Below are 15,721 nucleotides of genomic sequence, written 5' to 3' on the forward strand. Positions count from 1 at the left end.
AGCCAAGATCAAAAAAAGAGCCTAGACACCATCTTTCAAGAAATTATCAAGGAAAGCTGCCCTGATATTCTAGAACCAGAGGATAAAATAGAATTGAAAGAATCCACCAATTACCTCCTGAAAGAGATCCCCAAAGGAAAACTCCTAGGAATATTGTAGCCAAATTCCAGAGTTCCCAGGTCAAGGAGAAAATATTGCAAGCAGCCAGAAAGAAACAATTCAAGTGTTGTGGAAACACAATCAGGATAACACAAGATTTAGCTGCTTCTACATTAAGGAACTGCAGGGCATGGAATATAATATTCTGGAGGGCAAAGGTGATAGGATTACAACCAAGAATCACCTACCCAGCAAAACTGAGTATAATCCTGCATGGGAAAAAATGGTCATTCAGTGAATTAGAGGACTTTCAAGTATTCTTGATGAAAAGACCAGAGTTGAATAGAAAATTTGACTTTCAAATATAAGACTCGGGTGGAACATGAAGAGGTAAACAGGAAAGAGAAAATCATAAGAGACTTATTAAGGTTGAACTGTTTGCATTCTGCATGGAAAGATGATATTTGTAACTCATGAGACCTTTGTCAGTATTAGGGTAATTGGAGGGGGAAAATTATATGTACGTATATATAGATATAGATAGATAGATAGAGAGCACAGGGTGAGTTGAAAATGAAGGGGTCATATTTGGAGAATAAAATTAAGGGGTGAAAGAGGAATATACTAGGAGAAGGAGAAAGGGAGAGGTAGAATGGGGTAAATTATTCCACAAAAAAAAAAAACCAGAAAAGAAAAGGCTCTTACAGTGGAGGGGAAATGGGGGAAGGTGAGAGGGAATGAGTGAATCTTATTCTCATAGGATTTGACTTAAGGAGGGAATAACATACACACTCATTTGGGTGCGGAAATCTGTCTTACCCTACAGGAAAATAGGGGGGGAAGGGGACAAGAGAGTAGGGGAATGATAGAGAGGAGGGCAGATTGGGAAAGGGAGTAATCAGAAGCAAATACTTCTGAGGTGGGACAGGGTCAAAAGAAAGAATAGAATAAATGGATGGGCAGGATAAGATTAAGGGAAATAGAGTTAGTTTTTCACAACATGTCTACTATGGAAGTGTTTTGCATAACTGCACATATATAACCTATATTTAGTTGCTTGTCTTATCAATGAGGGTGGGTGGGGAGGGAGGAAGGGAGAAAATTTGGAACCCAAAGTTTTAAAAACATGTTTAAAAAAAATGTTTTCACATGCAACTGGTAAATAAGAACTACAGGAAATGGGGTACAGAAATCCATCCTGCCCTACAGGAAAATTGAAGGGGAAGGGGATAAGAGAAGGGGGGGAGAGATAGAAGGGAAGGCAGACTAGGAGAAGGGGTATTTAGAATGCATGCCATCTTGGGGTGGGGGGAGGGGCAAGATGGGGTGAAAATTTGGAACTCAAAATCTTGTGGAAGAAAATGTTGAAAACAAAAAAATAAATAAAAATTACCATTAGGAAAAAAAAAAGAAATTCCTCTCTCCAAAGATAACAATGGTCTCTTTTTTTGTTGTTGCTACTTTTGAAAATAGATTTTTATTGTTACCAATTTTTTTATATCACCATAATTCTCCCTAGTATACTCCCCTCTCCTTCCCAGAGAGCTATTCCATATAACAAATATTTTTAAAGAACAAAAAAAAGAACAAGGGAAAAATAAGCGTAACTATTAATTCACAAAAGTCTGAAAATATGTGCAATGTATCTCACTTGTGAACTTCACCTCTGCGAAGAAGTGGGGTGGGGGTGTCTTCTCATATCTCTTCTTTTGAGTTATATTTGTTCTTTGTAATTTTAAAACATTCACTTTTGAATTTTTGTTATTGTTCTTTCCATTTACATTGTTGTAGTTACTGTGTATTGTTTTCTTGGTTCTACGTACTTCACTCTGCGTCAGTTCATGTAGACTTTTCCATACTTCTCTGTACTCATTACATACTTACACAGTGTATTCCATTCCATTTGTGTACCACATTTTGTTTAGCCATTCCCCAATCAATAGGTATTGACTGTTTCCAACTCTTTGCTATTTCAAAAAGTGTTGCTTTAATTATTTTAGTGTATATGGGCACTTTCTTTTTATCTATGACATTCTTGGGATATAAGCCCAGTAATGGAATTTCTGAATCAAAGGGTATGTAAATCTTAGCCACTTTATTTGCATAATTCCAAAATGCTTTCCAAAATAGTTATACTGACCAGGTGGCTATCATCTCACTATACCCCTGCCCCAAGCCCCAACAATAACTCTCCCCATTTTTTTTTACCTTTGCCAATTTGCAGAATGTAAAGTGAAACTTCAGGGCTATTTTGATTTGCATTTCTTTTATTATTAGGGGCTTAGAACATTCTTTCACATAATTGTTAATAGTCTTCAATTCTTCTTTTGAGAACTGTTTGTTTATATCCTTTGGTATCTATTGGGAAATGGCTTTTGATCATATATGTAATATGTGCATATAATGTATAAATATATATATATAAATATATAAGATGTGTGTTATGCACATATATATTTGTTAATTGTTTACAACAACTACATACCAATTAGCAATTATATATCAGCAATTATATACTAAGTCCTTATCGGAACAATTTGAGACAAAGATTTTTTTCCCCATCTGACCCTTTCCCTTTGTGTCCTAGGTCCATTTAAGTTGTTTATGCAGAAGCTTTTCAGTTTCATGTAATCAGAGTTATCTATCTTTTTCTTTTGTAATCATTCTTATCTCTTTTTTGGTTACAAACACATTTCCTACTCATAGCTGTGAGAATTATATGATCTGCTTATCTTTTTTTTTTTTTTTAGTACAATCTTTAATACTAAAGTCACATTTCTATTTAGAAGGTATTATGGAATATTGTGTAAAGTGTTAGTTGAAGTCTCATTTCTGCCTGACTACTTTCTAGTTCTCCCAACAATTTTTATCAAATAGGGTGTTCTTTCCTAACTAATTTATATTTTTTTGGTTTATTGGGTTCCATTTTTATGATTCTCCTTATTTTGCCTGTTCCATTGATCTACCTTTCTATTTTTTGACAAATACCAGATGGTTTTGATGACTAGTGCTTTGTAAAACAGTTTTAGGTCAGTAAGTGCTACTCCTCCCTTCAACCTTAACTCTTTTCATTATTTCCCTTGATATTCTAGAATGATTTTTTTTCCAAATGAATTTTGATATTATTTAATTGAGTTCTGTAAAGTATTCCTTTGGTAACTTGATTGCATTAAAAGTATGAATTAACTTTGCTAGGTTGTCATTTTTATCATATTGACATAGCCTAACCATGAGTACTGAATATTCCTCTAGCTATTCAAGTTCTCATTTATTTGTTTAAGCAGCTCTTTGTAATTGATCTATGCAAGACTTTTGCATGCTTTGGTAAATTAATTCTCAAAAATTTTATACATTTTATAGTTGTTTGAAATGAAATTTCACTTTCCATTTTTGTCTCTCATATTTTGTTATTCTATAGAAATGCTATTAATTTTATTTATTTTGTATCTTGAAACTTTATGGAAGCTATGAATTGTCTCAATTCATATCTGTGCTGATTTCTTAGGAGTTTCTATGTAAACCACCATGTCATCATCAGATAGGGGTAGTCTTATATCTTCTTTACCAACAAGTCTTTAATTTCTTTCTCTTTGCTTATTGTTATTGCCAGTACTTCTAGAACTATATCACAAAATAGTGGGAAGAGTGGACATCGCTGCTTTTCTCTTGTATTTATTGGGGAAAGTGGTATATCTCCATTGCATATAATGTTTGTTTTGATGCTTTTTATATTTTTTTTTTAAAAAAAAAGGTTCCATCCATGTCTATCCTGCACTTTGTGGGATTTTTAACATAAATTGGTATAGTGCTTTGTCCAGATCAATTGAGATAATTGTGTAGTTTTGAATGCTTTTATTCTTAATATTATTAATCATGTCATTTTTCTAATGTTGAACCATCCCTATATCCCTAGTATAACTCTAATTTGGTTGTAATGAATGATGAATCACTGTAATCTGTGTGACAGGATTTTATTTTAAATTTTTAAATCAATATTCATTAATGATATTGGCCTATAGTGCTTCTTCTTTGCTTTATCCTTCCCTGGTTTAGGAATTAGGACTTTATTTTTCTCTAAAAGGAATCTGGTAGGGTTCTTTCTTTCCTAATATTTGAGAATAATTTGTGTAGTATTATGTAGCACTAATACTTATCTAAAACTTGATAAAATTCTCAACTGAATTTATTAAGATAAGAAGTAATTCCCTTCCCCTCCCCCAGCTCACCTTTGGTAGGTCTTTTAGAGCTAGCTTTATTTCTTTTTCTAAGATTGGATTACTTAAAATCTCTATTTGTTCTTCTGTTAATTTGTATATTTTATATTTTTAAGTATTCCTTTATTTCTTTCATGTTCTTAGTCTTGTTAGCATATAATTGTGTACAGTAGGTTCTGACAACTTTTTTTATTTCTTTAATTTCATTTCAACTTGTTTATATGCTATTTTGTTGATTTGATCTTCTTTTCTCTTTAATCAGATTGGTTAAATATTTATCATTTTATTAGTCTGTTCAAGAACTAGCTTTTAATTTTAGTTATCATTTCTATAGTTTTTTGGGGGGGGATGGTTTTCAGTTTATCTAGTTCTCTAATTTTTAACATCTCTTGTGCTTATTTTAGGTTTGTTTAGTTGTTGGCTTTCCGATTTTTGAGAATGCATATTCTGTTCATTAATTCTCTTTTTCTATTTTGTTAGTGTATATTTATGAGTGATATAATCCCCCCCCAGGAGTGCTTTAGCTGCATTTCAAATTTTTTAGTATGTTGTTTCATAATTATCATCTTCTTTCACATGGTTATTAATTGTTTCTTTGATTTCTTCTTTGACAATCATTATTTTGGGTTTCATTTTTAAGTTTCAGTTTGGGTGTGTTTCTTTTTTTTCATACTCCTGAAACTGTTATCTTTTTTGAGTGTGTTATGGTTTGTAAATGATGTGTTTACTATTTCTGTCTTTTTATGTTTGGTTGCAACAACCTGTGCCCTAATATATGGTCAATTTTTATAAAAGTTCTATGTGCTATTGAAAAATGAGTTGTTCTTTGGCAGCTCAATTTAAAAGGTGCCATAAGTATTTTAGCTCTGTTTCTTTCATCAGTTTGTTCAATTTTATGTCTCCCTGTTGTTTTTCTTTCTGTTAGACTTATCCAAACCTGAGAGAGGGACATTGAAATCTCCTGCCACTGTTGTATTACTGTCTGTGTATTCTTGTAGTTCAGTTAATTTTTTTCTTTAAGAATTTAGATACTAAGGTTCTTGGAGTTTATAAGTTTAGTATTGATATTGGTTTGTCTGGTTTTTTTTTCAGCATAATGTAGTTTATTTATCCATTTTTATGTTGTCAATCTTTTTACTTTGTCTAATAGCATGATTGCAACTTCTTTTTTGGATTTACCTATGCATGGTAAATTTTGTTCTAGCTTCTCATTTTTATTCTGTGTATGTCTTGTACAGATTGTGGGGTTTGTTTTCCTATTCAGTCTGTCATTGTTTTTCATTTTACTGGATTGTTTAATTCATTCCCATTTAAAGTTTTAAGAGTTAGATTTATATTTTCTTCCATTTGTCTCAGATTTTTTCCCCCTCAAATTAGAATTTTTCCTTTTTCCTCTGAAAAGACAGTATTTTACATATTTTCAGTTATTTTAGCTTAATGTACTTTAAGGCAACCCTTCTCAGCGAGTGGGGCAAAGGAGGAGGGAGGGAAAGAATTCAGAACTGAAAATAAGTTAAAATTTAATTTAAATTTGTTTTTAATTTTATTTATTTTATTTTTAATTGATGAAATAAAACAAGCATTTACATAACAGTAGAACTAAAAAAAGATAATTGCATATGAAATTGCAAATTTATTATGTGCAGCTTGCTATTCCTTTTAAATATGTAATAAAGTTATCATGTAACTTTCTTTCTTTCTCTTTCCTCCCCATCCACCCTAGACAAGGCTACCATTACACGCACACACACACACACACACACACAAATGTGTGTGTGTATAAAATTATTTAAAAAATAAAAGTATTTCCAGCCCTTTTAAAAAAGAGAGGTAACTTAGGCATTATCTTATGCATGAAGCCTTTCTTAATTCTTCCAACTTCTAGTGACATCCCTTTAAAACTACCTTATATTTCATTATTTTGCATATTTTTACATTTATGAACTTTATATTTATGCTGCACATATTTATATATAATAGTTATTTAGTTTCCCCCATTATACTTAAGTTTTTTATGGGGCTTCATTCTTTGTACTTTTATTCTCAGCACCTAATACAGTGATTGGCACATAATAAGCATATAGAATGTACTTGACTGATTAATTGATAGGTCTGGTAAGGTCTCACCTATCTCTGACGCCTACTTAGAGCTACTGGGAAGAGAGTGCTTTCTCTCACTGATCAGATCACATCTTCAGTTCTGAGTGCTGCACTTTAATAGAGAAACTGACGAACTGCAGCAATTGTTTGTCCGGTTAAGAAGACAAAGCAAATGCTTAAGCTGTGGTAGAGGTAGAGATAGTGTTGCAAAAGGACCACTGAAAGGCAGAGGGAAATGCTGAATGGCTAAACAAGACAGTTGTTGTAGTGAAGGACCCCTGGACCTAGGAAAGGTTCAGCTACAGTTACAGTTTCTAAGCCACTGGCAGGGAACACAGGAGCGATCCAGAGGGAAACAGCCGAGTCAACAGTTATGGAGAGCATCCCAATGGGAAGGAGCAATGCAAATAAGGTGGAAGCAGCTGAGGTTACCTGAGGACTTGCAGGAGTCTTCAGTCAGGATGTCAGAGACACCAGGAATGAATACATCCTCTTCCCTTGTTGGTACCCTGGGATGCCTTTTGTCAGTCGATCAGTCAACAAGCATTTGTGAAATATTTGTACACACCTCTGCTTCTCTGCTCCTCTCAGATCCCTCCCCAAACATTTGTGTACCCACTACCATAGATCTGATTAGGGACCTTTGAAGACGAACACACTAATTAGCCTACATTACTCTCAGTGCAATAAGGGCTCTCTAAAGACATTTAGGTAAAATTCCACTCTGAGAGCAATGCTGAGAGCTATTCCATCTTGAGCTAGCCTTACTAAGAGGATGCAGAGCAGACATCAGAGAGAGGATGAGCTGGCTTTGCTACAGAAAAAAAAAATAAAAAGATGAAAAACACAACACACTTGCGTACACACACACACACACACACACACACACACACTCCACCAAACACTAACCCTGAGGATGGCTAAAAGCAGAGTTTTCTGCCTGATGATCACTCCATATTCCCCTGTCTTCATTTTCAAAAGCAGTGGCTCTGGAGACCTGGGTTTAGAGTGATCTATCTCATGACTGTGTTCATTTCATTTCATAAATTCTTCCCCTTCCCCCTCTTCTCCAAATGAATTCTCAGACTGTTCTCTGCCATGTGGGTTACCTGGGAGCTGTAGTCCCCTTTTCCAGCTTAGCAGCTGGTCAGGAGGCCAGCTGAGGAATGCCCAGCCCTAAAACAACCAGCAGCAAGATACATAGCCAACAGCCTCCACGCCTTAAGTGGGTTTTCTAAATTCAATCAGCCCAATCTTGCCCCCCTCCTGTTGGGCAAAACCAGTCATTTTTCTTGGTGAAAAAGCAGTTTTGGATGCACAAATGATTCTTTGGCACTGAAAAAAAATACCTTCATTTTCAAATGGAAATGTTTAAAATGAAAAAAAAAAATTACCATTTTCTCCTGGGGCTTGTGTTCTTGTTAGAATTGAGGAATAACTCATAAAAACACCATACAAACTCCCTAAACTGCTTACACAAAAAATCATATCCATTTGAGTGTATGAAAAAGCATGAGAATAGAAGCAGAGGATCTAAGCAGGATTTGGGACACAAGCAAGGATACTTTAGATAGAACGATTATTGGTATTAGACAGGGGAGTTAATGTGGGAAGCAATTATTTAATTGAGGGAGAGGGAGATAGTGTACTGGAAAGAATTTTGGACTCAAGATTCAGAAGACCTAGTTAAGTTCAAGATCATCACGTACTAGCTAGTTCACGTTATGCAAGTCACTTAACCTCTCAGACATTTCTTAGTGTTTACTAACAGGGGGAAGGAGGAGAATGTTTGCGGGGGGGGGGGGGGGGGGGTTGGTCTTTGGAAAATCAATTAACCTCTTGGTCTTGTTTCCTGAAAATTGCAGATGACCCTCTAACATATAGACAGTATTATTATATTATATTATACATTATGCAATCTATATTATATATAATATAATTATTATATAATGCACAATGTTATATAGTATATAATGTAATAATAACTCTACATGCCTCAGAGGCTTGTTGTGAAGAAAGTGCTTTATTAATACCAAAGTACTATATAGATGTGGGTTTTTATTGTGATTTTGTCCAACTCTCTGATTTCATTTATGTAGAAATTCCTCTACCAATATAGATGAGAATTATTGTCTAACATTGCTTGGAGTCCCAAAACCAAAATGCATCAGAGGCAGGGTTTAAACCCAGGTTGTCCTTGTGGTTCTAAGTCTCGTGCAATGGCTCACTCAAAACCAGAGGATTCAGATAAATAATTTAATTCTTTCAATAAGAGCATTTCTGATAACCCTTAACAAAAAGCAATTCCCAAGGTGGTTTAAAACAAAAAGCCTGGGAAAGAAAACTAGGTAAAAATCATTGGCAAGGAAATGAAAACAGTTGGCAAGAAAATTCCCTAGGGTCTCAGGCACACCTCCAACAAAATCCTAAAGTTATTCTTAATTTCTCCCTGCCTAAAAGGCCGACAGCTGGATTCCGGATCATCCCATTCCAGGGCACCCCATTCCGGGGTAAAGTTAACTTAAATTGCCCAATTGCTTCTTGGCTCACAACAGCTGCAATTGGTCAAGTGGAAATGAGAGGAAGCTTCGCCATTTCCACCACTGGCCTGGCCTACAGCACAGGCCTTTCTGACTGTCCTCCACACCATGCTGCTTATATCATTATTTACTTGCTTATGTCATTATTGTTTAGGGCAGATTCTCCAAACCCTCTTCAAGATGTCATAACAGGCCTAATCACAACCATTTGACCCCTTATCTAGAGTTGGTAATAAAGTGAGTTAAATTTACCTCTTTAATTTCTACCTTATCCTTTGTAACCCATAGTCCAGAACCATAGTTTTAGATTTGCATGGATTGTCAGGTTTGGACACTTCACTCTTAAAAATATTTCTTTAACTCATGCTAGCCTTAGGAGAGTATTAAATGTTGAAGGCTATTCCTGGGGGAAAATATACTGTATTTCACTGGAAAGAAGGGATCCACATGTATAGACAATTTAGTCAAGTCCATCTCTTCATGGACCTATTTGGGGTTTTCTTGGCAAAGATACTGGAGTGGTTTGCCTTTTCCTTCTCTAGTTCATTTTACGGATGAGGAAACTGAGACAAACAGAATTAAATGACTTGCCCAAGGTCACACAGCAAGTAAGTGTCTAAGGCTGGATTTGAACTCAGAAAGATGAGTCTTCCTGACTCCAGGCCCAGCATTCTATCCACTGTGCCACTTAGCTTCCCTGTGTAGAACATATGGATTTTTAAAAATCAGTAATACAAAAACTTTTTTATCAACTTTATTCATATAAAATACAGAATTATATAACTTATTACTAGTTTTTGGGCAATAATGATTTAGTCAATGAGGAAAGTGATATTCAACAGGACGAATTGATCTCTAGAATAACAGGGTGTGTCCATCAGGGCACATTGTTACTCCAGGTTTTCATCCTTAGTGATGGCTTTCAGCTTCCATTTCAGCTGATTCATGAAAAAAAAAAAAGTATTTTCACAGAGCTCCCTGGACATTGCCACATAGCGAGGCACTTCAGGTAGTTAGGGTAGTTCATTCCGCATGGCTCAGCAACAAGGCTAGAACCCAGGTCTTCCTGACTCCAAGACTACCTCTCTACTACATTGGGCCTTAGCTTGACGGTGAGACCCAGGACAAGTCAGCAAGCTTCGCACTGCCCAGAGAAAACACTCTAAGACTTTAAGCTGCGGAGAATGGTTGCCAATCTGTATTGATAGAGGGAGTTTCTTCACAAGGAGTTTCCTAAGTTAATAAAATTACAAATTGGAACACCTCTCCTATTTGCCCTTAAAACCTGCTCCCCCACCCCCACTCCCGCTAAAAGTAAGTTAGTGTATAGGTCAAATCAAAGAGCATTTATTAAGTACCTACTCTATACTGGAACTGTGTGCTAAGTACTGTGGATACAAAGAAAGGCCAAAATAAAAAAAGCAAACTAGTCCCTCCTCTCTAGGAAAAAGGGATAACAAGGGATTTGACATGCAAACAATTATGCATGAAAAATATACAGATAATAAAAATGGGAGATATTCTCAGAGGGAGGGCACTTGCTTTAAGGAGGAATCAGAAAAGGCTTCTTGCAGGTGGGGTTTTGGTGGGGACCTGAAGGAAGTCAGGGAAGCCAGGAGAGGAGACGAACAAAGAAAGAATTCCAGAGGGCAGCTGGGAAAGCAGTGGACAGAGCACCAGCCCTAGAGTCAGGAGGACCTGGGTTCAAATCCAACTTCAGACACTTGACACTTACTAGTTATGTGACCCTGGGCAAGTCACTGAAACCCAATTGCCCGGGGGGGGGGGGGGGGATGGGTGTGGAATTCTGGGCGTGGGAGACAGCCAAGGAAAATGCAGTCAGGAGATGGAATGTTGACTATAAAGAACAGTGAGGAGGTCAGTGTCACAGGATGGCATTACGCGTGGAGGAGAGTAAAGAGTAAGAAGATTGAAACATAGGAAGGGACCAGGCTGTGAAGGACTTTAAAAGCCAAACAGGATTTTAGATTTTATCCTGAAAGTAACAGGGAGCCCAATAAAGTAAACAGAAAATGTTTAGGTAATTTTTTTTTCTAAAAATTTTAATCAATAAGCATTTATTAAGTACCTACCATGTGCCAGGCACTATACTAGGTGCTGGGGATAAAAAAAAAAAAATGAGCGTCCCAGTCCTCTACATTCTATCCAAGGAGACAACCTATGCATATATGAGTATTTTCAGAATAAATGCTAAATAAGCATAAGACATTTCTCTCAGATGGGCCATATCCTGTAGTCAGGATGCATTTGATCTACAGATTGGACACCATGAAATTAGGTTATCTCTAAGGTCCCTTCCAGATTTAATCATTTCCCAGGATGGAAATTAGACTGACTTCTATAGACCTCTGTCAGCCATCCCACAATGGGTGTGTCTAAGTTGTTCAAAATTCCACGTCATTTTTTGTTATATCACACTCTTCTAGTAGAATGAAGAAATCTCTTTCCCAAATTGATTGCATTTTCATTACCAAAAGGCCCCTTACAAAGGGGAAACTGACAGCTGACTTTCCCTGGCTATTTCTCAACTTAAGGGCGATCAACCCCTGACTTTGTAACCCAAGAGTGAACCATGCCCATCTTGACATGCTGCTTCTGTATTCCTAGGACCCACTTCCTCAGAGTGTAAGAAGATATAGATGTGGTTGTCCACAGGATTCAGAAATCCTTGTTGATGTTCGAGCACATCCTGAGAACCCTAAACCTTGACTGTGTATGGGCTGGGCCCTGGACTGATGGGATATATAATAATGGAGCAACCGGGGGGGGGGGGGCAATATTTGGAACCATATCCTCTTCACATGTTGTATGGTCTATTTTTTTCACCTTTTCCTTCAAATTTCCTCATTTCTAGCCTCCCCATTTATCCTCCTTACCTTAGATACAATGAAAGAACCAGACAATTTGAATAATGTCTTCCCTCTGTCCTCTGGGACATTTCCTGCCAAATTGGGAAAGAACTGGCTAAAAGTTAAGTGGAATTTTGAACAGCTTAGACACACCCATTGTGGGATCGCTGATAGAGGTCTATAGGAGCCAGAACCAGGAGTACTCCCCTCTGCAAGATTCAGATGGTGGCCCCAACAAAGAAGTGTTTTGTTTTGTTTTTTTTCTCTAGCCGAGGACTAGCAACTCTTGAGAATCTACACATGCTACAAAAAACTGCTTACAGAGGAATGGCAGGAAAGGACACCAATGCTATCTGCTGAGGGAGATGGAAGACAACAGGAGCAACAATGAACTGAGGAAGTAAGAAAGGAAACACCCATGGGGAGCCCAGCCATGTGCTCAGCTCAAAGCGGACTGAAGCTATACTGCCTCAGAAGCTGGGGTGCTCATTGCGAGGGTGTCATTGTTTTCCATGAGCTTTGCCATGAATTATGTTTTCTTTGTCCTATAATTACATACAGCTCTTCTTTGGGTTTCTTTTATGACCTATGGGCTTCTGGGAAAACACATTGACCAATGTTATAGAATGAGATTCTCATATCTGAGGGAAGAAAGATAAGGGAAAAAACATCTTTTCATCTGCAAGATCAAATCAGCCCTGAAAGTCACACTTCATTAGTACCTTATGCTTCTGGGGCCCTTCCTTCCCTTTGATTGCAGGGTGGAGAATTCTCTTCTTAGAACCTCCATTTAAGGAGGGAGACCAGGTCAGCCATCTTTTCATTTCCCACCCAGTTGCCCTCCCTACTTCTCTATCATGGTTCCTCTCCAGGTCCTTTTTTTTTTTTTTTTTTTAGTGAGGCAATTGGGGTCAAGTGACTTGCCCAGGGTCACACAACTAGTAAGTGTTATGTGTCTGAGGCCAGATTTGAACTTATGTCCTCCTAACTCCAGGGCTGGTGATCTATCCACCTACTACACCTTCCAGGTACTTTCTTTATGTACTCACCCACCCGTCTGTTTACTCTTCTATGTTGCCTTCCCCAATTAGATTGTAAACTCCTTGAGGGCAGGGACAGTCTTTTGCCTTTCTTTGTGTGCTTAGAACAGTGCCTGGCACATTGTTCAGACTTCTCAGTTGGGTCTGACTCTTCATTACTCCATTTGGGGTTTTCTTGGCAAAGATACTCAGGTGGTTTGCCATTTCCTTCTCCAGCTCATTTTATAGATGAGGAACTGAGGCTAACAAGGTTAAGTGACTTGTCCAGGACCATATAGCTACTGTTTGAGGCCAGATTTGAAATCAGCAAGGTCCTGTCTCTACACCTGGCACTCTATCCACTGCACTACCTAGCTGCCTTGAAATGCTTCCCCAGAAATGTAGCTAAGTCAGTCACATGGGAGTCTTAAAGATTATATACATATGAATAATGTCTTCATTCTAGCTTTTATACAAATAACAGAAACATTTCTATTTTAAGCCCAGGGAATAAGGTACCACATTTAATCCTGTCCTTCATACAGAGCCTATTTTTCGTAGCTGTTCTATATTTATTCCTAGCTATAGCAGCAGTATAAAATCTGTGCTTCTTTAAAAGTTCAATCATGTAATTTTTTGTTTGTTTTCTTAAATTCATTTATTTTTAGTTTTCAGCATTCACTTTTACAAGATTTTGAGTTCTAAATTTTCCCCCTTCCCTCCCATCCCCCCTCCCCAAGAAGGCATATAATCTGATATAAGCCACATAATCATGTAATTTTTTTAAAAACTAGAAATCAAGGAGGCCTTGAAGTAACAGCTCTCAAACTATAATATAAAATGCTAATCATCAGAATGATTTGACACTAGTCAAAGAATGAAAAAATAAATCAGTAATACATATAGGGTTAGATAAGCAAGACAAAAAAAACAAAAATCAGAAAAGACTTGGGTAAGGACTCCCTGTATGACAAGAACTACCAGAGAAAAAAGAAAATCCCTTTAATAGTTAGTAGTTTTGTAACAGCAACTAATACCATATGTCAAAAATAAACTCCAAATTGATATGTGCTCAAAAGTCCAATTATGTATTCCTAGTACTGATGGAATTCAATGATGCCAATAGGTAAACGCCATGTGCCTGATAGCCCACAGAATCACCATTCCGTGAAGATGCCACTAGTTCCTTTTCTGCTGTCTACAAATAAACTCAAGTCTACTCCATTCTTGAAGAGCCATTGATCCTGTCATCCCCTCAAGTGCTTATCTTTTCACTTGCATAGTAAATTCCCCAAAAGCCCATATCTCCTCACTCTTTAGCCTTTACAATCAGGCTTCCCACCCTACCACTCCACTGAAGTAACTCTCCGAGGTTACTAAGGGACAGCTAGGTGGTACAGTGGATTCAGTGTAGGAACTGGAGTCAGGAAGACCTGAGTTCAAAACTAACTTCAAATCAGACACTAGTTGTATGACCCTGGACAAGTCACTTACCCCTTTTTGCCTCAGTTTCCTCATCTATAAAATGAACTGGAGAAGGAAATGGCAAATCACTCCAGTATCTTTACCAAGAAAACCCCAAATGGGATACAGAGTCAGACACAACTGAACAACAATGATAAAAAGATTACTAATGAATTTTTAAAAAAGAAAATAATTTTATTGTATATGGAGGGAATTGTTACTGTCATTTTCTTGCTAAACATTTCATTAAATGCATTTTACTTATTGCTAATGTGGTCTCTCACTGGTAAAATAAACATAGATGATGTGCTGTAGTTCTGAGTGGATACTGACTCACACACACCTCTGTAATCTGGGGTAACATTGATGGAAGCTTATGTGTCTTTGGGGAGGCGGGATGGGCACATACTACACAGATGACTTCCAAACCCATACACTTCACAAACATCACATGTTCAAAATGGGAATCATTATATTCCCTATACCTCCCAAAACCTATCTCTCCTCCAAACTTCACTGGTTTCTTGGAGGAAACCACGAGTTCACACAAGTACACAAAATCAGAGTCACTCTTTATTCTTGTCTCTTCTACTTACCCATAACCAATCATTTGCTGACTCTTTTTGAATCTACACAATCTTTTTTAAATTAATACCCCCTTCTCCATTCTTAAAACTTCTACTCTAGTTCAGATTTTCCTCATTTCTCAAGTGGATGGTTACAAAAGCCTTTGAATTTATCTCCATGTTCCTAGTATCACCGCTATCCAACTCATTCTCTACACAATTGCCAAATTGATGTTCCACAAATACAAATCTCATCATATCTCCTCCCATTCAAGAATCTTCAGTGGACCACAATTTCCTTTAGAATGAAACGTAGAGCCCTTTTCAGTTCCTTTTTTGCTGTATATGTGATCCAGTTGATGAATGGGATGTTGTGCATCTATATGTATATATAAGTATACTATATACTTACACTTATGTATATATAAGTATACGATATGCTTAGATTTTAGTAAGGTTTTTGGTGAGATGTGGATTAGGTGATAATGTAATTAGGTAAATGCAGAATTGGTTGGATAGGTGGACTCGAGTCAAGTTAACAAGCATTTATTAAATGCTTACTATGTGCCAGGTGAACACCAAAGGTAGAAGAATGAGCAGTACTGAAAAGGGCTAAGCAACCCTCATATCAGAGGGACTAGCCTTCCCCATAAGTTCTGCTCAGCTCTCACCTGTGACTCCAAGAAACTGCAGCATGCACAGTGGCCACCCCCTGGCAAATCATCTCAGCAGATGGGCTGAACCAGGGTGACGGTAACCAACAGGCCTCAAACCTGTGGGTGAATTAGGGGGAGGTATACCCCAAGCATGTGAAGACTTCCCCCTATGAAATGGGTGGATGAGAATGAT

At 37.1% G+C, this 15,721-nt stretch overlaps 1 protein-coding gene across 1 annotated transcript in view; it reads left to right on the forward strand.

Moving 5' to 3' along the window:
* Positions 1-12,689, forward strand: part of LOC114054421 — a 71,110-nt gene extending 58,421 nt beyond the window's left edge. Inside the window, exon 4 of the mRNA XM_027877605.1 lies at positions 12,093-12,689. Within this exon, the coding sequence (XP_027733406.1) occupies positions 12,093-12,183 (91 nt within the window). The 3' untranslated portion in view covers positions 12,184-12,689. The remainder of the gene's footprint in view (positions 1-12,092) is intronic.
* The last annotated feature ends 3,032 nt before the right edge of the window (positions 12,690-15,721 follow it).

The sequence above is a fragment of the Vombatus ursinus genome, unplaced genomic scaffold (assembly GCF_900497805.2).
Source record: "Vombatus ursinus unplaced genomic scaffold, bare-nosed wombat genome assembly UNPS02014813.1, whole genome shotgun sequence".
Lineage (NCBI taxonomy): Eukaryota > Metazoa > Chordata > Mammalia > Diprotodontia > Vombatidae > Vombatus > Vombatus ursinus.